The sequence below is a fragment of the Colletotrichum spaethianum genome (genome assembly GCF_022836535.1).
Source record: "Colletotrichum spaethianum MAFF 239500 DNA, contig02, whole genome shotgun sequence".
In the NCBI taxonomy this organism is placed as follows: Eukaryota; Fungi; Ascomycota; class Sordariomycetes; order Glomerellales; family Glomerellaceae; genus Colletotrichum; species Colletotrichum spaethianum.
In genome coordinates, this window is record NW_026054772.1 from 2,063,103 (window position 1) to 2,085,588 (window position 22,486).

Below are 22,486 nucleotides of genomic sequence, written 5' to 3' on the forward strand. Positions count from 1 at the left end.
TAATATACTCTAAATATAGTAGTTTAAAGGTATAATATAAACTAGGCTTATAACTATTATAGAATCACTACTTAGGGTAAAAAAGACATAAGGAAAACGGCTTAGATTTCTATGTATAGGATTACCTTGTCCAAAACAAATAAATACGTATTCTGCATGGTGGATCCGCACAAAGGGACCAGACTAATAGTTAATCCGGGCCCGGCGCAAATCTCACAAGGCTGCGCGATGTGCGTGAGGGCATCGCGACAGCTAGAAACTGGGCAGAGACATGACGTGGTCAAGACTGAAGTTCTCTACGACTCGATCCCTCCAATCACAATCTTTTTTCTGTAGGAAACGTAAGTTGGGAATCTAAAAGCTCGTTATCCGTCGTAAGCAGCCAAATCACACGAAACTCTTCTGGCCGAAGTACAGTAGTTGAGCATCAAATTATGCATTTATGGCAAGGTATTTGCACTCTTGCAGGCTAGTTGCTTCAACAGTCCGGTGTCGTTGGCTGAATGAAAGCACGGTCAACTACCACCAGACCCGAGAAAGATCTAAATGCACTGCTGGCGCTATCACAATCAGCGATCGGAGCATACAGCCCATTTCATAACTTATTTTGCATCAGGAGAAAACAGATTTTGCAGTATTTGTCTCCTATTAATCAGATAACATAGCTCATCACGGTGTGCTCAATGCACCGACACTGACTATGGGGGAAATAGCAGGAGCTCAACACAATACAACACTACCTCCCAGGCTTCCATGCAACGCTTTCATGTTAGTTCCTAACAACGCATTTTCTTCAAACCAACACCGTGTCATCCAGCAACGACGGCTAAAACCCAAACTCTCAAGCAGGAGTACACTGCGCGTACCAAGGATTGACTGTAGAGCATCGAGCCCCAGGGACACAAGCAGTCGCGCTCTGTTCCGGCCAGTCTCTTCCGCCACACTGTCCATAGAGTGATTGCAATCCCACTGGTACTGAAGCAGGGGTGCACTGCGCATAGTACGGGTTCACTGTAGAGCAAGCAGCGTACGCCGGACACTTGGTAGGACCCAGGTAGTTTGAGCCACCACACTGGCCATATAACACCTGAGTAGGCTCATCAGACGGAAGTGCCGTGGTAGTCAGTGTTTGGAGTGTTGTAGGCGCTGAGGACTGAGAGGGTGCTGTCGTGCTGCTGGGTGCGATGTTGTCGCGAGTGCTGGTGGTGCGTGTGGCCGTAATGGTGCTGGTCAAGCGGATAGTGGTGATGGTCTCAACTGCTGTAGAGGACGAGCTTTCTATATCAGAAGACGGGCTGAAGGCAACCGTGTTGCTTGAAGAAGCGGCAAGAATGCTGGTTGACGATACAACACGAGTTGTGCCGTAAGGGGTAGCGCTGCCGGATGCGGTAATCTGAATCCGGGACTGTGAGAGCATGGAGACACCCCCAGAGATGATGGCATCTCCCGGAACCACGTAGTCATTGAGATTATCGCGGTAGATGTTGTACAGAATACCGGGATCGTTGGCCTTGTAGAGAGCAGTGCCAAGAGTGCCAGGGGGTTATACGTGCCCTCGCCTGTGATCTCGAGATTGATGCACTGCGGATAGCTCTGAGCACCGTTCTGCTGGCCGGCACTGTGGAGAGCAATGATATCGTGACGAAGAACGTAGTGACCAGGGGCAATGTTGGGTGGGATGCGAACGAGCCAGGCGTTACCGTTCTCGATGAGAACGCTGGCCGCCCAGCGGTTAGTACGCTGAGGAGGATCAATCAAACCGGCGCCGTCAATCTTGAAGAATAGCAGATCAGTCTTATCGGCAAGGTTACAGGGGCCGTTGCAGTTAGCAAGCCAGTTGATAACAGGGCCCTTATGACTATCAGGCCACTCGGTCCACTGCAGCTGGATTGTATCACCGGCAGCGACTGTAATGCGGCCCTTCCCTGCGACGGCTTGTCTGTGACAGATTATATCCGGTGCGTTGTAGGCATCCGGCGCGACGAACCCGTTGTCACGCTGGTCAATCGTCCATCCGGCCACGAGGGGCGGGTTGTTGGTATATGGATCCTGGACCGGAATGTAGTTGCGGTAAGAAACGCCGTTAATAACGATGTTTGTGACGTGACCGTGTGCGGCAACCTTTGCGGCAGAGGCCAAGGCAACCATGAGACCATATATCTTTCGGCAGCCCATGTTTGTGAAAGGGGAAAAAGAGTGGCGCGACGTTGAAAAGAAAACGTCTATAACGAGAAGTGGTCAGCGAAGGAAAAGAACAAGTGAGTGAACGATAGTGAAACCGTAGAGAGTGACGCTGGTTCTGTCGAAAGTGTCTCCTCAGTGAGGCATTGGTCTTCACGATTTATACTCAACGTATGTGTACCCACGTACGATCTGTAGTTGTAAAAGATTGAGCTAGGGATAGAGTGAGCACAACATTCCAACCGTCGGCATCTCCCCTCATGGTCTTATATTTGCGAGAGGGAGACAAAACCTGACCGTTGCCTCCCTAGCTGACAAGACTGAATCATGGCTAGAACGCCATGTCTGCTCTAGACAGGTACGTGAGCATATCCGCGAGACCCGTATTTTCCTGTGTCGCCGTCTAGGTAGTATCCCGCCGGAACCAGATGTAGCATGAAGCCGTAGGACACGCTACTGCAACAAACTGGCGTTCGCCTCTCAGCCTCACGGCAAAGTATGCCATTGGTGAAATCGACTACTAACAGAGCTTATCCTTATTTCGCAACCGGAGCGCGGTGGCTTCTACTTACGGAATAGGCGCCACGGCTTGAGCATGGCGTTTAGATTGGCTTGCTTCCATGGAACTGCGTCGGAATCTTTTGAGAAAGGTTACTTAGGTCACCAGGGCGCGGATTTTGAAGAATGTTTCTAGGCAATAGAGAAAGAAGGAAAGGCTACAAAGCGGGCACACAGAAGGCAACTATCATCCGAGCGGATGTCGCTGAGTCGCAAAAAGGTCAGTCACCGCAGGCTTTAGACCTTGTCCTCTTAGTAATCCGACCCTGATATTCGGGACGGTCGACTCAATAGGGCAGCGGTTTTGACGGATTCGAGTGAGTGAGTCAGGTAATGAACAGCTAGATGCGCCGTCAGCCTGTGTACTCGCTGGGTAGTGCGCTTTCCCAGCAGTCTAACCCCCTGCAGATTCGATAGCGTGAGGACATGTAACCATGTGTCTCAACGTCGCACCCTCCAGCAACACCTGGGATGCAGCCGCCAAGTTTCTCAGGTCCGTAGAGACAACTTGGCAGGGCAGCGTCAAAAGGAGGATTTTCTTGGTGAACCCCAAGCAGGCAGTGGTCAGCGCGTTGCAAATACTAAGGCATCCACGGTAGGCAAGAAGCCACAACTGACGGCTGCTGTATCACATCGTAGACAAATTTGTTCCTGGTGATTACATCAAGGTATAGAGACTTTGACTGGCGGAAATGATTGAACCTACTACAAATAAATATGACACGCGAGGGCCACGTGAATGACATGAAACTAGTAATTAGTGACGGCAAACCACCCAGAGCTTCACAGATTGTAGAGGCATGAGCCAATATTTTCAAGCCGAATCGATAGACTACTACAGCATGCGTGCACCGCAAGAAGGCTTTTCATCTGTCCCCCATGTCGCAAGTTAAGTAAATTGCACCCAAAGGTATCTTTCTGGCTAACCAGAATTACGACAGAGGCTGAAATCAAACTCACCGATGTTAGTAAGCTCAGGCTAGGCATGCTCAAGGAGGCGTGGTTTCAAGACTCGACAAGGCAGGTCAACTTGGCAAAGACTTGTGTGTCGGAGGGATTTTTATTGTACAAACAAACTCGTACGCAAGGCCGCAGACCTGGGAGGATACTCAACAAAGGTGGCTTCCCCGCCCACAGTCTAGAGGGCCCAGAAGACGAAAAGCTGGACGCTTTCATCCTAAGAATGGTCCAGCCATGCCTGGTCAGTTCTCAGGCTACCTGGATCAAGGTCTGGTCAGAACTAGTCCTGCCAAAAGCCACTTCGGACCAAAAAGACTCCAAAAAACAAGTATGATGCACACAAAATCCGGCAACGGACTCTATCCATAAACCTTGTTCCACGTGCTTACACTCAAGCGAGAGCTACAGAAGCGTGTGTCTAATATACCTGCCAGGCGGTATTTCTTGCCTGGGGAGCGGGAAGCGCGAAGGCGGCACCGAACGGAAGGACGGCTAGACACGCGGAAGCGAGACCTCAGAAAAGGTTACTGACGAAAGCGTTGCTGCCATCAGGGCTGGCTCACACTGACGTATGTCGTAGAGGTGCTCATAAGCCAGGGAGCACGTTAGCGATGTTCCCCTTGACAAGGAACGAGGCGTTGGGACAGCTGCAAGGTTGACGTCTGCGCGCTGTATCGCCCTTGAATAGACGGCGATGGCGGGAAAAGGTGAGATGTCTCGTCTGGAGGGATAGAATAGGTATCCAAGAGGGCCTTGTCCTACCACTTTGGTGTCTGATGTGAGAGACATGTCTCAGGCGTCGATGATGGCGACGTGAAGAAGCATAAGAGGCATGAGGACTGCCATGCAAGCGTGCCGCACCGTCGACCGCGCGACAGCCAGGGCAACATGCTTGAGGATGATGCAGGCGAGGAGTACGGCTCTGAAAACCGAACTGACGCCGAATATAGAAGTGCGCGGCATAGTTGTTGGTAAAGGGTGGCAAAACGTTTGTCAGGAAGCAGTATCAAGTGAAGTGAGATGTGTCTCTTTTGACAGAATCATTTACGGAAAGGACAAGGCCGCATCGATGCCCTTTTGAAGTATTGTCTCATCAATCGGATGGAGGTGTCCCTTTTCGGCCCCCATCAAATCCCCTTTCACGGCCCCCCATCTACGAAAAGCGAGGCAAGATAACAGACCTCAATCGGCTCCCGGCTACGATGCGAGTCACTTCTAGCTCCTCCAGCTATTGTTTACGCCCCCTTAGGATTCTCAGGTGATGGGTAAAACAGGCTTGCAGCCTGCAGCCTGATTATTACCTGTAGAAAGCCTCGGCGTGGAGAGCGTATGTAGCACTCCAGCTTCCATGGCCCAGGCCCAGCAGATCCTGAAGATATTTTTACACGTCATCACCAGCCATGATGTGGAAAAAAAAACATGGACCAAGGCTTCTCGAGTGCCTAATTCCGTAGATGAACTGTGCCGCAACAAGGCCCCTGGTGCTACTGACAGCTGCATCCTTCACGCAGGCACCCATCGCACTAGGCTGGTTGGGCTCGGTTGGCTCCCCCTCAACCAAGTTTCCGAGTCGTACGAAGAAAACCCGAGCGAAAACCTTACAATACGGACGTATTGTAGATGTGATTAGAGGGGTGACACGGCCTTCGCGGCTGGCGCGAGGACCTGACTTTTGGAAGTGTGACGAAGGCAACTAATCTCGACGCAAATATTTCTATTAAGGGTATGGCTCAGCGTCCTGCAGGCTTTGAATTGGTATTACGGACGTAAAAGAGCTACAGTACAGCGTCTTGAGGGGTTGATTGCAGTTGGTTGCAATTTGTACAGTTGAAATTTGAAGAAGGATGTCATACCGTATCTCATCATGATCGTAGAGGAGAGAGTTGTTCGGGACTGTGAAAATTTCCCCCAAAACGCCTGTGAATCCCGCATCCCAAGGTACACACTTCTAGTACAACAGTCGAACTACAGTAGTCTCTTTCCGGTTTGTTTCGCCCTCGCCCTCGCCCTCGCACTTGGTTGCGATCGAAGTCGGAACGGTCGTTAAATATTGCATGTGTCGGGTTTGCTCGCTTGAAAATCCCTCTTCTAGAACTCGCCCTCGGCACTGTTGCCGATAACGCCCGCTGTCCAGAGTCCAACCAGACCCCACCAGCTGACCTTCCAGCCACGCCATAGACCGTCCAGTCCCTGACCCTTGCGGTGGACTGTTTCTGCGACCTTGGTCTTGGCCTTGCCCTTCTTGGCCGGCGCGGGCTTTGTTGCAATGGCGCGAGACCCCTCCTCGTTCATGATGTAGAACATGGTACCCATGACACCGTGGTAACGACCTGGCGGCACGATGGTCTCCATCTTCTGGTCTTTGCCTGTGAGGGCGCGGACATGCGAGGGGGAAGAAAGGACGGCGACCTGGCCACGTCGGAGGACGGTCTCCAGCGGGAGCTTGACGAAGAGTGCCACTGAGGAAGCGCAGAATTTGGCAACCGAGAAGGTGGTGGGCGACACCCGACTGTCGATAAGGAACCTAGTACGGAGAACCAGTGGTGTTGACAGTGTGAGAATAGGGTGGATAAGCGAGTGAAGGACGGTAGGAACAACAAGCAGCGAGGGACAGACGTAGGAGGGAAGAGCTCGGAGGGTCGACAATGTCCTCCTTGGCTGTTTCGAAGTGGGTGTAACGAGTAGTCTAGGTCAGAGTCAGCACCGTGTTTCAACGGTAAACATACAAGACAATCGGTGACATACCTTGTGCGCACTAGATCCAGAGGTGCGAGAATGAGGCCCGTTGCAACGGCCGCAGCTGCGGCAACGCACAAAGAGGCCCAAGGGTAGGGCGAGGCGATATCAATCAGTCGGTCAATATCTTCCTTGACGCCCAGGTCCGGCACATTGAACAGTGCACTCAGGGCACTTCTCGACCAGTTTTCCAACACTGACGAGAGGACCGAGTAGAGGAAGGTCGCATTCGATCCCTTCCACACACCCCAGGCGCCTTCCTTTTGCCAGAGCTGGCCAATAACTTCCATCAACGAATCGGGCCGCCGAATGGTGAGTTGGTGAGGCGGCACGGGCTGCTTCGCAGCCGGCGTGTGGATAGGGGAAGGGGACTGGCGGTTTCGATGCTCCCTGGGAAACGACGGAGTTGGCGTGCTCGGAGCATTTGAGGTGAAGTAGGCGGGCTCATCGAGATCCGAGTCGGAATCGGCTTCACTGTATACCGCACTCCCGTACTGGGACTGCAACCGCTCCGAGACGGGTGTCGCCAAGGGCGTCGCTGCTGCCGAAGCCGGTGCCGCCAACGTTACGTCGTCATGGCTCCGGACCTGCAAAACCGTCTTTGCAACCTCGAACGGCTGGGCCATCAATACCGATGTGTACTTCCATAGCAGCTCGTCAACGAGGTCCTTGACGGTTTGGACGACAGAAGGGGACGGCTCGCTGATGTAGTCCTTGTAGTCGATGTCAGAGAAGATGTCGCGTGCCTTTGACGCGTACCGCTCGCTCGTCGCATTGCCTGCATGGCGGGCAAAAGGATTGGGCGCGGATGACGCAGACGTCGGGTCAGGAGGCTCTCCTATGGTCGGCGGTTTGTAGTATGGTCTCAAGGGATTGACCCCTTCTCTATGAGTAGCCATGGTGATCGGGTTGGCGGATGTTGCGGCTCAGCTCTCGTGATGCATGATTTCGGGAGCTTTCCACTTTTGCTCCCAATTTTGCATGATGAAATGGAAATCACCTCGGAGATAAGATTAGCGGGGCCCGTCCTTCCCCAAAAGCCATGACGGGACGATGCATGCACCACGCACGCACGACAATTCACTCGACGCGCCTTCCTTGGCGCCAGCAGCTGAAAGCGCCTGGTACGGGCACATACCGGCCAATGGAGTTCATGCTCTGCGCTCTTCCCGCCTAACAGTAAATCGATGGGTCCCGGAGTCGGAACATCACCATTCGCCGGCCGATAAGGCCGAGGGCTGTGGATCTTATCGGAGCTCCCGCAGGCGCGAGAGCCTATAGAAATTTCCCTGAATCCAATGCATCTCCACAGGCCCTTGCACATATATCGAAGCTTTCCAACAACTTTTTGTCATTGCTTTGCAGCGAGCGCCACCCGCGAGGACAGCAAACGAGCAGCACCTTTGGTTGCAGTGATCCAACCTGCTTGTTTCTGCATGCTGCTGATCCGGCCGAAGTGCCCCTGAACTACCCTTCCTATTCCCTGCCATCGGATCCGAACCCACTGCGCCCTTTTTATCGACGGCCTTACCCCGTGGAAAATCCCGGCCGAGAACGGACTCGTACCGAGCAACCATGTCCTCCGCGAGACTCAACACAACCCTATGCAGGGTGGCCGCCAGCGCATGCCAGAAAGCACGCCCGTCGCAATGGCAGAGCCGAGGCATCCACGGCGGGATGGTCACGAAGAGACCTGCGCAGCTCTCTCCCAGACAGATCCAATGGCCCTCGGCCCGCAGCTTCTCGATCTCGGCTATTAAGCCGCATGGCCACATCACCCCTCCGAAGCCCGGTGAAGAGTAAGGCAGTCGATCATGACGTAGCAGCGACCTCGACTGACAAGTTGCTGCAGGCTGTGGGTGACTTTCGTCGACAAAGATGGTGACGAGCACAAGATTGCCGTCAGCGAAGGAGACAACCTGCTGGATATCGCACAAGACAATGACTTGGAGATGGAGGGTACGTGACAGAAGTTGCCCTTGCGGACTAGCACTCGGCGACGTCTGGCTAACTACGGACATTAGGTGCCTGCGGAGGCTCTTGTGCCTGCTCAACATGCCACGTCATTGTCGCCGACGAGGAATACTATGACAAGATGCCCGAGCCCGAAGACGACGAAAACGACATGCTCGACCTGGCCTTTGGCTTGACAGAGACGAGTCGACTCGGTTGTCAGGTCACGATGAAGAAGGAACTAGACGGCCTCAAGGTCAAGCTGCCCTCGATGACGCGGAACCTGCAGGCCAGCGACTTCAAGTAGACGCGAGAGCCCCCAGCATATCGGCGTTGGATGCAGCATGCATCACATTGTTTCAATCATCTGTACTATACTATACATATTTCATGTCAGAAAAAGGTGGCAAGGGGGTCTTCGGAGAAAAAGGGGGGAGTGTTCTTCAATCAAGCGCGGCATCACGGATGGGAATACACTCGGCTCGGCTCGGCTTATGCTAGATATTGGCGGGTATCAAGTGACGGTGGGAGGGAAATAACATCACTCCTCTACGCTTATAATCCTGGACAAAATCGATGTGAACGAGAAGAAAACCGCCAGCCACATCTGGCACTGGCATCCGTCCATTTTGTTCTTGTGCTCAAGCCTCCTCCAATGCGCCCTTCTTCAGCCCTCCGCCGCCGGACGCAATGAGGTCCAAAAATCCCTTCTTGCTCATCTCGTTAATCTTCTCCTCTCTCCTCACCACACCCACCACGCCGTCCTTGCGTGCCTTCTTCTCCGCCTCAGCAGCCTTGACCTGGGCCGCCCGCACGGCATTGAAGAGCTTGACGACACCCCTCTGCGCGACCTTGCGCAGCCGCCTCTCCGTCTCAATCATCTCCCCCGTCGACGTATCCTCCGTCTCGGGCGCCACCAGCACGTTGCGCACGCGGCCCCTCTCCATCGCCTCCTTCTTCTGCTGCCTCATCTGCTTGCGCGCCTTGGACTCGAGCGCCAGGTCGACGGCCGCCTTGGCTGACTCGTGGGCCTCGGCGCTGCGGGCGAGGACGGGGTCCGCTCGTTTTGCGTTCGAGAGCTTGGTCGAAAGAATCTTGGACATGGATGTGGAGAAGGCAGAGGGATCATTACGTTTGGACTTGGTCTTCTGAGGCGCGCCTTCATGGTCGTCGGCGCTTTCTTCTTCCGAGTCCGAATCCGAGTCGGTGCCCACGGGGGCATCTCTGCTCTTTTTCGCCTTGGGGGCAGGTTTTGTCGTCTTCCTGGGCGTGGGACGCTCGTCTGCCGAGCTCGCTGAATCATTGTCGTCGGAGACCGCGCCGTCGTCGACGTTCGCGTTAAGAATGTCATCGTCATCCGAGTCGAGGAGGTTTACCGCATCGAAACTTTGCTCTTCGTCCGAGGCGGGCTCTGCTTGCTTCTTGTCTTGACGCTTCTGTTTCTTGGACGGCGGCGCAAGCCGGCCGTCATTTGTCCTCTTCTTTGTTTCGGTACCGGCCATGGTTGTGGGTTTTCTGGCGAGGCAATTGGTGTGTTGGTCTAACGGCGTCGACTTTGGGAGGATGAATGTAGACTGGAAAAAGTTCCTTGGCCACTTGCGAAGGTCAAATTTTTGGGTTCAGCTGGTGGGGCCGCTTTCCTTATCAGCGGTGTACTCACCGAGATAAGCTGGCCTTCACCGAGACAGCTCCCCACATCAACCTAGTCTTTGCTGGGGGGTGAATTCTTTCTCACATGTCACGAATAGACGGTGGCTGAGTAAGTCATCGGAGCAAAGAACCTAGCGCCGCTTGACTCGTTCAAAAATTCATAAAACAACTGTATTTTTCGTAAACTCCAGGGATGCTTCTGGACAAACCTTACCCCTGCTGGCAGTGAGTACTGCTGGAATGCTGTACTGACCAATCAGAACCAGATAATAGCGACCGTTCTCTTTGCTTTCGCAAATCATTTCAAGCTTACTTCAAGAGGTCAATGCCATATGTCTCGGCCTGATGTTCCCCGATTCTTAACCTAGAAGCCTTGCAGTTCGCAAGATGAAACCGGCGTCCCAAGTCATTGACGTCGTCTTGTTTTGACACTTTCCGTTCGGCCAGTCGGCCATGTGTCCAAATCTCTGCGAAGCCCAGCCAACCCAGAACAGCCCTACGGAACGAAGGCTGCATAGGCATTCATAACCCTTCGAAATGGGCCACAATAGCACGTTGAGCTTCGGAAAGAACTACGCTTTGAAACTCACTGTCACAGTTATTGCAAATCTTGCAGCGCACGTCGTCTGAACAATGATTCAACTGACCAGATTTTGGGCTTTGGCTATGTGACCCTGCCTTCCCATATCAAGAACCAGGCATGAGGCAAGATCACCAACAAAGGACATCGCAACGCATTGCTGGGGCTTTTCCATGGAACCTCGGACAGCAGCGGAAAGGCTGCACTGACCGACAAGTCCGTCTCGGTGGCCGCTGTGGGTGCGCTGTGACCTTTTGAAGGCTGTGATCATCAGTTAAACCCCTTGTCAATTACAGCATTATGGGTTAATAGGAAGGCTTCGAGGCTTTGTAGGCGGCTAGGTCGGAGAAATGGGTGATCATTCATGGCCATTAGGTCTGTGCGCCACTATTGCATCGATAGAATCGGCTTCAAGGAGTTAAACGTACACCATGCTGCCTAACGGAGCATTCGTGTAGCGATATAGAAGGAGTATAGTAATTCCGGCTAGAGAGCTGTTGATTTATGGCTGAAGCTTCTAGTGTTTAGACGATAGAAAGTAGGCTGGCCGCTTTATTCGAAGATCACCACTACGAGCAATCGGTCGAAACTCCCGTCTATTGACCCAACTGATCCCGGGAACATTACTTTCCAGATTAACTTTTGCGTACTCGACGAACGGTGACCCGCGGATCTTCAATTCATCATCTCGTCTGTAAGGGGCGACAATTTCTTGGCTTCTACTAAGCGGCGACTGAGGAGTGCGAAATGACTGCGCGAGAGTCTATGCTTCAAGGAGTTACAGCCGAATTTTTACCTCGTAGTAATCATTGACATCGTTCGGCAAACCGATAACATGAAGAATCCATAACAGACTGCAATAGCAGAACTGTCACGTTGCTCATGGACACATGCCATTGTTTTGATTAGTAGCGTCAAGATGGTAATCCGACCCTTCTGTTGCAATTGATTGAATTGACGGTGAATTTGTACATCGTGGCGTCTGTAGATATCGAGGTCTCATATTTTAGTAACTGTTCACTTTGAAGAGTTTCTCTTCTATCATGATATCAACGGTACGGCCAGTGAACGTGAAATATATCCAGGTTTTCGCTACAACAATAAACCAAAGATCCTTCCCAGCCGTGCTATCATTCTCGTACTCGCGCAGCAGCAGTGGAGCAAATCAAGAAACCGACTTGGGAGGCGCTAGCTTTAGGCAACCGAAAGTTGGTTAAGCTGGGAATCGTAAGGCTTCCGGAGAAAGCAGTTTTCGCCTGGAAGCATTAGGGGTATATCCCTGCTTTAGCACGTAAGCACGCGCCGGTCAATGACCAGCTGTGGGGCCGGAACCCGGATTGAATTGGTCTCGGCATCACGAATTTACCCAGCCCGCCGAAGTTCCACCAAGCAACGAAAGCTTAGCTGATGAGCTAATCCAGGAATGTGGGGGGGAGGGACTTACAATCGTCCGTCTCCCAATCATTGCGCTTTTCGAATGAACGTCGTCTTGAGGCATTGTCCCTCTCATGTCTCAACCTTTTTTCTGTGTCATCTATTCTTGATTTTGCAGCGCAGACGGCATCTTCCGCACGGTCGCGCAAATACTCGTTACAATTAGGGGATGTGTAACCCTATTACCTATGGGTAACTATGCGGTTTGACTTCGTCCGATTCCTTGGAACTTGGCAGCGGCAAGTGGACATTTCCTATTTCTCTACTGACCATTGAACTGGCTAGTTTCGGATTTTACAGACTTACGGACTCGGAAAATGACCGACTAAACTTGAGCAAAACGCTCCCCGCCCAGGTGGGCCTAGCATCCGGCGACGCACTTCAGACGCAGCCCCGAAGTCTCCTAGTCCTACGCCTTGATGCTTTCGTCTGCATTCAATCCCATCTTCCCATCGGCCTTCATATGCCTCTGAATCTCTCGCGCGCGCTTCACACCGAACCCGTAGTTGAACACCTCGCGGATGTCTTCCAGAGTCATGTTCTTGACCTCGGGGTAGCAGAAGTAGATGGAAACCCAATCGAGCACACAGATGGCGGCATAGAATCCAAACACGCCCGAGGGCGTGGTGTTCTCCATCTGCGTCAGGAAAGTCGATGCGACAATGATGTTCGATCCCCAGCAGCTCATGGTGAGCATCATGGTGCCCATAGCGCGCACTTCCATCGGGAAGAACTCACTGCTGAGCCAGGCCGTGTTTCCAATGCCCGACGAATAGAATCCCACGAAGAATACCATACTTGCGAGTACGATGATGGCAGGAGGTCCAACCGTAGCACCGTCTCCAAGTGATAGGTCGTGGTTGATTAGAATCCATTTGAACGCGACGGCTGCGACGACGAGGAAGGCACCCATAAACTGGACCGTGCAGAGGAGGATCCTCCGGCGGCCAGCCCTGTTAACCAGCAACAAGTTGACAAGCGTAAAGATAAAGTTGGTCCCGGCAATGATAGTTCCGACGGCTACAGGGTTGTTGAAACCGACAAGGGAGAATACGAGTGGCGAGTAATTCATCAGCGAGTTGAAGCCTGACAGCTGGGAGATGGCCATGAGACCGCAAGCCGAGATCAAGGCGCGGAGGTTTGCGGGCACAATGTAGAGCTGCTTTAGCACCCACCACTGCGACTTCCCCGCATTCATGTCCTTCGAATCCTCGACGTGGATCGTGATATGCCTAACCTTCATCCGGACCTGCTCATCCGTCCCGTTGGGGAAGATTTTTCGGATAACCTTCTCGGCTTCTTGCGACTTCCCGTGAAAGATGAGCTGCCTTGGCAACTCGGGGCAGAAAGGCAGCATGGAGGCAAGGATGATGGCTGGGATCGCACTACCCCCTACCATAAACCGCCACGCACCCGGGACGTGTGCGAATCCGGCGCCTACGCCATAGCTGAGTAGTTGACCGCCCGTTATGCACATATTCTCGAGGCCGATTATGCGGCCGCGATGTCTTGCTGGGGATAGTTCGGTAATGTACCTGTCATAATAGCATTGGTCAATTTTGTGGTCGCCATGTGTATACCATTAAACAACGTACATGGGAATAATCATGGCAGCGGAACCAACGCCCAAGCCAACAATCAGACGGCCCATAGTCATCAACGCCAAGGAGAAAGACGCGGCTTGCGGAATGGCGCCGGCCGTGAACATGAAGCATCCAATGTAGATGGCAATCTTGCGGCCGAAGCGATATGCCTTGGCTACGGCGAAGATTGCAACGATGAATGCCCCACCAGAGTTAATGGAGGTTATGAGCTCTCGCTCGGATGAGGTTAGCGTGTGGCCAAGGTCTTGGTGGATATAAACCAGAATAGCCGAGATAATTCCAGTATCGTAACCAAAGAGCATACCGCCGATGGCTGCTGTATTGGACACTATCCAGGAGAAGTTGCTAGTCTTGGTCTGTTCGATGGAATTTTACTCATTCAGACTTACTTGAGCCTCGAAGGAGTCATCCTCAGTGGTAGTTTTCTTGTATTGAGCCGCATCTTTGGGGTCTTTTGCTGGCAGCATGGCAGACTGGAGCTGACTATAGCTAGCGCGAGCTAATCAAGAGCTTTAAGGGCGAGCGCAAAAGGAGGACAATTGAAAAAGATAATATGGATGCTGAGAGGTGTCGGATACTTGAGATGACAGCCTTCGGTGAGTAACTGGTGTTGATGAAGACCTGGGGAATGTCTGGGGTAGAACGAGGGTTTATATCATCATTTGAGATTGAGAACATGGGCTGAAAGTAATGCTGCAATGGCGACATTGCAGACTGCATAGCCCATCCGTAGCACGCTTCCGTTGACAACCCGATGGACTAGTAACTTGGGCTCAAGCTTTCTGCAATATGTATTTGACCATACCCTGACTTGACAAAGTTGATGGGTAAGTTGGGAGGTGGAAGCTCGAGATGATCCCAAGAGCCAATGGCAACACAGTCAATACACGAGACTAGCGTTCATCGGCAGTTACCAAGAAATGAGTCTAGACAAGCCAAGTCAGCCAAGTCAGCCAAGTCAGCCAACATCCCCCAGATTTCCCCAGACTTCGATAATTACCTAGAACTGATCGAATTCCACGGAACACTTGTCCTTCTCGGGAGCTCAATGTAGTGCAATGTGAGTGAAGGCAGCCCTGGGGTAGGCGTAGAAATCAAGTCGCCACGAGGTCTAGTCTGGCGCTGGTGGAGTTTAGCGGTGTATGCATGGCGTGCGGGGGGGAAAGTTGCCGCTTCAGACTAAAATAGGCAACTTTTTCTTATTTCCTTCGCGTTTCCTATTTGACACCCTTTCATCCACCCGTCTCCCTGGCTTTTTTCCCCCCTACTCGAACCAGCGACTTTCCCGCTTTAGCCAAGCTACCCATATACCAACCAGCCAGTTTGCAACTTGCCAGAATCTTGATGGGAGAGGAAATTGCTTGCAGTGCCTACCAACCACGCACTCACAGCCATCCCCACCGCAAATCACCTCTCACACACATATACGCGCACACACAACTGTCTCGTCTCCCCCCATGAAGTCCACATCGCCGCCTGGTAAATCTCTGCCCGTCAACTTGTATTATACGTCACTGTTTACACAGCACTACAACGGAATATACGCTCGATGCTGGATACACCCAGCACTCGGCGGGTCCAAAATATGAGCCGAATCCAAGCCCGGACGAATCCATGTAATGTGAGTATTTTAAAATCTGACATTCCTTTCCTTTTTCTTTTCCTTCAGCCCTCCATAGAAAATATCTGCGTAGCGTGGGACATGCGTATTGCCCGATGGAGCCAATTGAGGTTCATTACGCCGTCGACTTCTGTTTGCTAACATGCATCTCCTGTAGATCTGCAGGTTGAGGTAAGTGTCTGCCCAGTGGTATGCAGCTCGTACCATACACCCGGTGGGATGGAACCATCCCCGTATCCACGCCCTATGTTCGTGGCCCCGGGGCTGCCTCTCCGACTCCAACCCTTACATATTTACGCTATCATGAACAAGTGTCTAACAGTATGATTGGGTCCGCGCACTAGGCATCTCAAATGTAAGCACTGCTTCGATGCCAAACTTGACGTGTCTACTCTGGGGCCTGACAGCCGAAATGCCCAGCAGCCCCTAGCGCCCTTTCACCAAACTCGGCGATTATTGCCATGACTGTCATCCTCGTTACTGATTTAGAATAGGTGATTCAAACAAGTTAACTTGTTCCAACTGTCGAAAGTCGGGAGTCGAGTGTACCCGTGGCTACAGTGTCCGCTTCAGACATACGCTAAATCCCAGGTTTGTAGACGCCATCCACAGTTCTCAGATAACATTCCCGAGGGACCAAGAAACTAAAGTATCTATTTGCTACTAGTGTTCAGCCGGAAAGAGGCACCGGAGCAGCCCGCAGCGAGTACACCTTTTCCAACCACCAGCCCTGGGTACGGACCACGAATCGATCTTTCAGCTTTGTCGACGAGACAGAAGACATCGTCAACATTCATGCCTCTGTCAGCGGAGGACCCGCTAACTACGATGGCTCCGTCAACACCTATCTAGGAGCTCCGCGGCAGCCTGCCAGCCCATCTGATCACCCGGCACTGCTTTCCGCCGCTTCTTCCCCGATTCGGGATTTGACATCTCGGCCTATGGGTCTCAAGCCGCGGGCATCATACGACGCCATCTCCAGCCATGGCAAGAGCAGAAGAAGTCAAAGACATTTACGACCGCGACGAGACACGAATTCCACGACTTCCGAAGTCATACAGCGTTCACCAGGAGCACTTAATCACGATGAAACACCTGGCTCGAGCGCTTATACCGGTGCCTCAATCCCATGGGACCAACTTGACCTTGGAACTAATATCACCCTTGACTTTCCCAACATTCATCTCGCTCTCGAAGCCATAGATCCGCAGCTTGACGATACATTTACCCCTGACGATCGAACCTACGTCGAAAGCCCTCTCTGGCCTTTACGAGACAGACAAGAAGCTTTCCTGTATCGATATTTTGTGGATAGTCTTGCCCCTCTGTTCGACATGTGTGACAGCGAAAGACACTTTGCCAAAGTCGTTCCCAAGAGGGCGGTGTATTGTCCTACGTTGTTGAATGCGATGTTCTCGGCCTCCGCAAAACGGCTGAGTAGGACATTAGGTGTCAACGGGGTTGTTGCTGACCGATACCACCAGAAATGCCTTCGCTCGTTGATCCCGGCACTGTCGTCATCAACGGCCGTGGTAGACGATAATCTGTTAGCAGCTGTCGTCATCCTTCGCTTTACTGAAGAAGTGGATATTGGATCCATGAACCTTGAGTCCCACCTGATGGGCACGCGAATCCTCCTAGCCGCTCAAGAGAACGCCGCCGATTTCAGCAGCCTACGCCTCTCTGCCTTCTGGCTTGCGCTAAGACAGGAGATATACATGGCTTTCGTGCACAGTCGACAGGTTCATCCCAACTTTTTCCCTAGTATCAGAAAGATCTTAGACCTCGGCGACAATGACGAGAACGGGGTGGACTGTTCCTACGCGAATCGCGTCATCGCGATTTGCGCGATGTGCCTCAGTTACTGCTACGGCCAGGAGAATCATCACGAAAGAAGCTATGCACAGCTCAAGGAGGACCTAGATGTTTGGTGGAAAGAGAAACCATGGTATTTTGAGGCGATGTGGACGAATCCGAAGCCTGGTTTTCTGCCAGAGGAACACTACATCACCGACGCTGCCGTGACTGGCTTGCAGAATTATCACCTTTCTCGGATGCTGTTAATCGCACATAATCCGAAGATCCCGAGACTAGGATCCGCGTTCAGAGCAATCGAGGACGAGCTGAAACAGACTGTGCGAATCATTGTCGGTCTTGCAGAGGTAAACCATTGTTATTGAGCGTCGGCTATCTAAGAAGCTAGGCTAACTATTCTTGATTTCTCTCATAGGCGAACGAGCGAACGGCCCCTGCTTATGTGTAAGTGGCTTGATTTATTGGGCATGGTAACAGTGTCGCAAGCTATGAACTAATCTGTGTCTCCCTAGCAATGCCTGCCTGGCTATAGCAATGGCGGGGGATCGGTTTACGGATCGAAAAGAACAGGAGGAGCTCTACAGTATCCTCGTGAAGACTGACAGACGGCTAGGGTGGCCGACTCATGCAGCGTAAGCATAACTTCCGTTGTGCCCGTTCCATGGTTCTCAAACTGAAGAATAATTACTAGACAAGCTCAACTGAAAGAAGCATGGGGCTGGGAAGATTCTCCTTCCCCGCCTAGGATGCCCATTGCAGGCATGTTGAACGCCCGCTTACAAGCTGGAGCGGCAGGCTGATGCATTGATATGTAGCACGGCTTGCTTGATTGCTTACCGGGAATATCTTTTTCGTAGTCATGACTTCGAAGGTTCATATCCGTACTTCACTTTTGACGCCACACATGTATACCCAGTACTAAATAAAGACAGTGAGCACGAAGATATTGGTCGATCCGCTCACGACCCGAAACACATTCCGATTCAATGGGCTTGTCGACCTGAGCCTAGACACAATAATAACAAAGACTTATAAGAGTGCTTCAATCAACTTGAATTCTCATCGCCATACCTTGAATGGCATCGCGATCGGCATGCACTTCATGGCCTTCTGCCTCTCTGGTTCCCAGGGCAGAGCAAAATCGCACTGATACAAAACACTAGCCAGTAATACCTTTTGCTCAAGGTAAGTGATGTTTCTCCCAATACATCCCATTGCGCCGGCACTGGAGCTGACAAAGTACAGTTTCAGGCTCTTCCTTCTCTCGCCCAACTAGCGCCCTGGGATATAAGACTCGGAATCTGGGAATATCATGGGTCTCTGTGCACGACATGTCCGAGATAGAGACTGTGGTGTCTCCGGGGATGAAGTCTCCAAGTATGTAGGCCCCTTCGGTAGGGTTCCTTTTAGAAGGTCGAAGAATTTTGATGGCACTATTTCGAGGGACTCTTTAAGACACGCCCGAAGATAGGTCAAATGCCTGAATTTGTCGTACGGAGCCATGACTTCACAGGGCTCCTTGACTGCGTCGACTTCATCCCGCAACTTGGCCATACACATTGGGTTCTTCAATAACCAGTACACGACGTTGTGAATAGCAATTGCCGTCGTGTCATACCCAACATTCATCATGGTCAATATCTTGGCAGCGACGCCCCCTCCCCCAACTTGAGGTCACAAGGTGCGCCATTTTTGACTTCCATCAGAGTTTGGAAGAAGTCATCCAACCTCTCGCCAGCCTGATATCGCTCTGGACGCTAGGTCGCACGGTGGTAGATGATGTTGTTCCAGCCTTCATTGAGTTCTCACGAACGCCGAAACGTTGGCGATGTCACAGTGGTGAAACGCCCATTGAAGTTGTATCGCATAGATCTAGTGATTCCAACAGTAATATCTTACTGAGATGTGCTTTGTCAACAGCCTTCCACAAGCTAGAAATTCTTCCCTTTTCTTTTTCCAAACTCGAACTGTTAACCTGGCTTAACCCAACATTAGACCTATTAGTGTGGTGTGCAGGTCGTGTTAGTCTGTTTCTAAAATATCCCTGTAGGCCTGTTGGCTCCACATCGACGGCCCTAGCGACGACATGGTCGCAGCCGCGAATGGCCCATCCTTGGCTAGGTGCTCTTAATGACCGATCAAGGGCCAAAGCCTAGATATGCCGAAATCAAATCAACCAAGTCAAGAGAGGCCAGATAGTTGCTTAGGCAGGCCATGGTAATAACCTTGTTTTCTTGAATTACTTGCTATTCGCGTTATTAGAGTTCCCTTACATCCTCGACTAAATCAAAAATCATTTCCACGTAGCTAGCTCTGCGCACGGTTTGACACGCACAGACGCAGACGCACACAAACAAAAAATATAAGACACATTCTCAACTCAAGCTTAACTCCTCCACCAGATGACGGAAGACGCATAGTAAACAGCACCAGCCAAAAGGAAGCAACACATTGAAAACAGCGACAGCGCCGCAACGCTTTCTTGTCCTCCCGCAGCGATGCCTCTCGGCAAGCAGCTGGAGAAATCAACGATGCAGGTGAGAGAGAGGTGCTGTGTACTGGAATGTCATCCTAGTGGTAAAGAAGAACATCGAGGTCTGCGGCGGCGATAGAGTAGCAGCATTGTTCACCACTCTAACGTTTGTCAGCTCCCAGTCCAACAGACGGCAGTTTCTCTCAACCCGGCCGGGCTAGCTACCTCTAAGGGACTAAAGGTCTTGGAGCGGGAGACGGAGAGGTGGTGCCACTAGTTGTTGTGGTCGCAGTACTCGTCGTGGTAGAAGATTGGTGCTGTTATTCGAAGACGTAGTAGGGGAAGGGGTGGTGGTAGTGGAATCGGTAGTGGAAGGGGGGGTTGTAGTGGAAGGGGGGTTGTAGTGGAAGGGGGGGTTGTAGTGGAAGAGGGAGTTGTAGTGGAAGGGGTGGGAGTTGTCGAAGTGCTTGTGGAAGAGCCGGACGTGGTTCTTGTGGAAGAGCCAGACGATGTACTATTTGAGAAGCCAGACAACGTAGTAGTGAAGGAGCCAGATGATGAACTAGTAAACAAGCCAGACGACGTAGTGGTAGAAGAGCCAGGTAATGTACTACCAGAGGAGCCGGACGTAGTTCTTGTGGAAGAGCCAGATGATGTACTAGTAGACAAGCCGGACGTAGTTCTTGTGGAAGAGCCTGATGTAGTGTCACTGGAGGAGCTAGTTGACGTGGGCAAGCCAGAAGTCGTGGGCAAACGGGATGACGTGGAAGTGGATGAGGACGTCGTTATCGGACCCGTGGGAAGCGTGCCACCAACAATCTGGCCGTTGACGCACTGCTCGGCTGTTGGGGTTGGACATGACACATTAGCGACATTGTCTCGCGGGTCTCACAGAACCATTCCTGCTCCAGCGGGGGCTAGTGCGGAACTTACATCCATAGGCGTATAGCAGGACAGTCTGGCAGCCAGCGGGCCTCCCGTTAAAGGTGATGAAGACCTGGCCGGTGGGGTCCTGACAGAAGGTGGCCTGGCCGCCGGGGATACCCGAGTTAATGAAGCGGAGAACGCCGCCGACGTTGACGAAGGTTTTGGTGAAGGCAGTGCTAGGGGCGACGCCGGCGTTGCGGAGCGGCTTGAAGGTCTCGCCCGGATTGTAGAAGATGGGGTTGCCGGCGTCGAGGAGCTGGTCTTGGAAGAAGTAGAAGACTGTAGCGGCGTTGCAGCTCTCACGGTTGATGCCGACGTCGTGGTTTACGAAACCACCGAGATCTCGCTTCTGGAGGTCTCGCTTGGCGCCGCCGACCTGGGGGGAGACGAAGAAGATGACGGGTCGGGCTACGGGGGCGGTGGTGGAGACGCTAGAGGTGGTGGAAGAGGCCGCGGAGAGTGAAATGCTCGTCGCGGTGGTCACGCTGGGGATCGTCGAGATCGTGCTGCCCGGGATGGTGACGGTGGTGCCTCCAATCACGGTCACGGTGGCGCCGGGGATCGAGACTGTGCCGCCAGGGATGGTGACGGTGGTGCCTCCGATCACAGTCACGGTGGAGCCGGGGGGCTGGACGCCTGTCGGTAGAGGACCCAGCTCGAGAAAAGTCGAAAGGTAAGTGAAGCAGTACGTCGTCGGCAGGCCGTTGGCGAGTTTGTCCGGCTGGAGGGCAAACGCATCGCCGAGGCAGGCGAGGAGGCCGAGAAGGAATAGCCGTTTGTTCATGGTATGAAGAGTGAGTCGCAGTGAGTTCAGAGAGTGAATAAAAAGATGAAGAGGAATTAGGTGAAAATCTAAATGATTGAAAGAGCGAGTGAATCCTGAACGAGTGTGGAAGAGCGTGATGATGGGTGCTTCTCTCTTCTAGGTCCAAGAAGCGGTGGCCCAATGGGATAGAAATACAGAATCAGCAATAGGGACGAAAGAAGCTTGTGGACAGCACATGCCACTCGGTTCATCCTTCTCTACACTTCTCAGAGACACAGGGACACTTGAATACGCCGAGAGCAATAACAACTGTCATCAGGAATCCGCGGGCATTGCTGTGAGATGGCGAGCCATGCTCTAGACACCTAGTGTACCCTAAGCCATTGGGCCAAGTTTCACCAGGGGCGATATAAGAATGTATAATTATTTCAGTAGAGATAAGACTATAGTTAAAATCACTTCTCGCAACAATTACTGCTACCATGAGCAATAGTTGAATATTAAATCACAAGCTGCCTGCCTAGGTCATGCTCCTTATCACAATCCCCAGGAGCAGAGTCTTTGATGGCGAAACGCATACTTAGAATCTTGAACTGATATCAGAAATAAAGCTATGGGTAGCATGTATTGGCGCCTTCCATAATAAGCCGGTTGGGGTTTTCAGCTAGATCTCATCCCTATAAGCTGAGCCAGAATTCCCAAAGAACCTCTCCCTACCGACTGAAAATACCTGGCAACGCGCTCTGGTTCTACGTCTCAGCCAGCCACAGGATCGATGAGAAAACGTATATTTGCTTCAGCTGAGTAGAAATTAGAATTCCGGTCTTTCTCTAAATCACAACTGTCGGCGTCAACGTTGGTCATTGAGCAAATTACAAGATACTTCCCTACGCATCGCTCTTCGGAAGAGCTCTTGGGAATGAAGTTTTGGACGGCGACACGCATACTCGGAATCTCGAGCACAGATGGGATCCAACGCCCCAAATAAACGTAGAAGACCCCTTGTTGAGCAAGGGACCTGACTTTGAGCTGGAAGTCGTGCAGTCGGGCTGAGCCAAGATTCCCGAGGAGCCTCTCCCTGTGAATCAGCAATCCTTGGCACCACGCTCTGGATCTCACCTCTCAGCCAGCCACAAGAACTTCCGTCATCTCAAGGGCTTTTGCTTATCTGTTTGTCACTCTCTGAACACTCATTCTACATGCCTCAATAGGCTCGTCACATATGTAT

General features: G+C 52.1%; 7 protein-coding genes across 7 annotated transcripts; 2 read left to right on the plus strand and 5 right to left on the minus strand.

Annotated features, from left to right (window-relative positions):
- Positions 1–841: 841 nt before the first annotated feature.
- On the minus strand, positions 842–2,175 carry ColSpa_01455 (endoglucanase-4; the record flags this gene model as incomplete). The annotated part of the gene is made up of 3 exons (XM_049267667.1): positions 842–1,153; positions 1,307–1,405; positions 1,426–2,175. The coding sequence occupies 3 exons, from the start codon at positions 2,173–2,175 to the stop codon at positions 842–844; spliced, it is 1,161 nt and encodes a 386-aa protein (XP_049123624.1).
- Positions 2,176–5,787: 3,612 nt separating this feature from the next.
- Positions 5,788–7,334, minus strand: ColSpa_01456 (mitochondrial fusion and transport protein ugo1; the record flags this gene model as incomplete). The annotated part of the gene is made up of 2 exons (XM_049267668.1): positions 5,788–6,385; positions 6,445–7,334. The coding sequence occupies 2 exons, from the start codon at positions 7,332–7,334 to the stop codon at positions 5,788–5,790; spliced, it is 1,488 nt and encodes a 495-aa protein (XP_049123625.1).
- Positions 7,335–8,010: 676 nt separating this feature from the next.
- ColSpa_01457 (adrenodoxin, mitochondrial) lies at positions 8,011–8,695 on the plus strand (the record flags this gene model as incomplete). Its single annotated transcript, XM_049267669.1, has 3 exons — positions 8,011–8,234; positions 8,288–8,394; positions 8,460–8,695. The coding sequence occupies 3 exons, from the start codon at positions 8,011–8,013 to the stop codon at positions 8,693–8,695; spliced, it is 567 nt and encodes a 188-aa protein (XP_049123626.1).
- A 334-nt stretch (positions 8,696–9,029) lies between these two features.
- On the minus strand, positions 9,030–9,890 carry ColSpa_01458 (ribosomal RNA-processing protein 17; the record flags this gene model as incomplete). The annotated part of the gene is made up of 1 exon (XM_049267670.1): positions 9,030–9,890. The coding sequence occupies one exon, from the start codon at positions 9,888–9,890 to the stop codon at positions 9,030–9,032; it is 861 nt and encodes a 286-aa protein (XP_049123627.1).
- A 2,571-nt stretch (positions 9,891–12,461) lies between these two features.
- Positions 12,462–14,123, minus strand: ColSpa_01459 (myo-inositol transporter 1; the record flags this gene model as incomplete). Its single annotated transcript, XM_049267671.1, has 3 exons — positions 12,462–13,587; positions 13,648–14,012; positions 14,046–14,123. 3 exons carry the CDS (start codon positions 14,121–14,123, stop codon positions 12,462–12,464), a joined length of 1,569 nt encoding a protein of 522 aa, XP_049123628.1.
- Positions 14,124–16,763: 2,640 nt separating this feature from the next.
- ColSpa_01460 (uncharacterized protein) lies at positions 16,764–17,457 on the plus strand (the record flags this gene model as incomplete). Its single annotated transcript, XM_049267672.1, has 2 exons — positions 16,764–16,809; positions 16,832–17,457. The coding sequence occupies 2 exons, from the start codon at positions 16,764–16,766 to the stop codon at positions 17,455–17,457; spliced, it is 672 nt and encodes a 223-aa protein (XP_049123629.1).
- Positions 17,458–20,283: 2,826 nt separating this feature from the next.
- Positions 20,284–21,276, minus strand: ColSpa_01461 (uncharacterized protein; the record flags this gene model as incomplete). Its single annotated transcript, XM_049267673.1, has 2 exons — positions 20,284–20,399; positions 20,499–21,276. The coding sequence occupies 2 exons, from the start codon at positions 21,274–21,276 to the stop codon at positions 20,284–20,286; spliced, it is 894 nt and encodes a 297-aa protein (XP_049123630.1).
- Between the last annotated feature and the right edge of the window lie 1,210 nt (positions 21,277–22,486).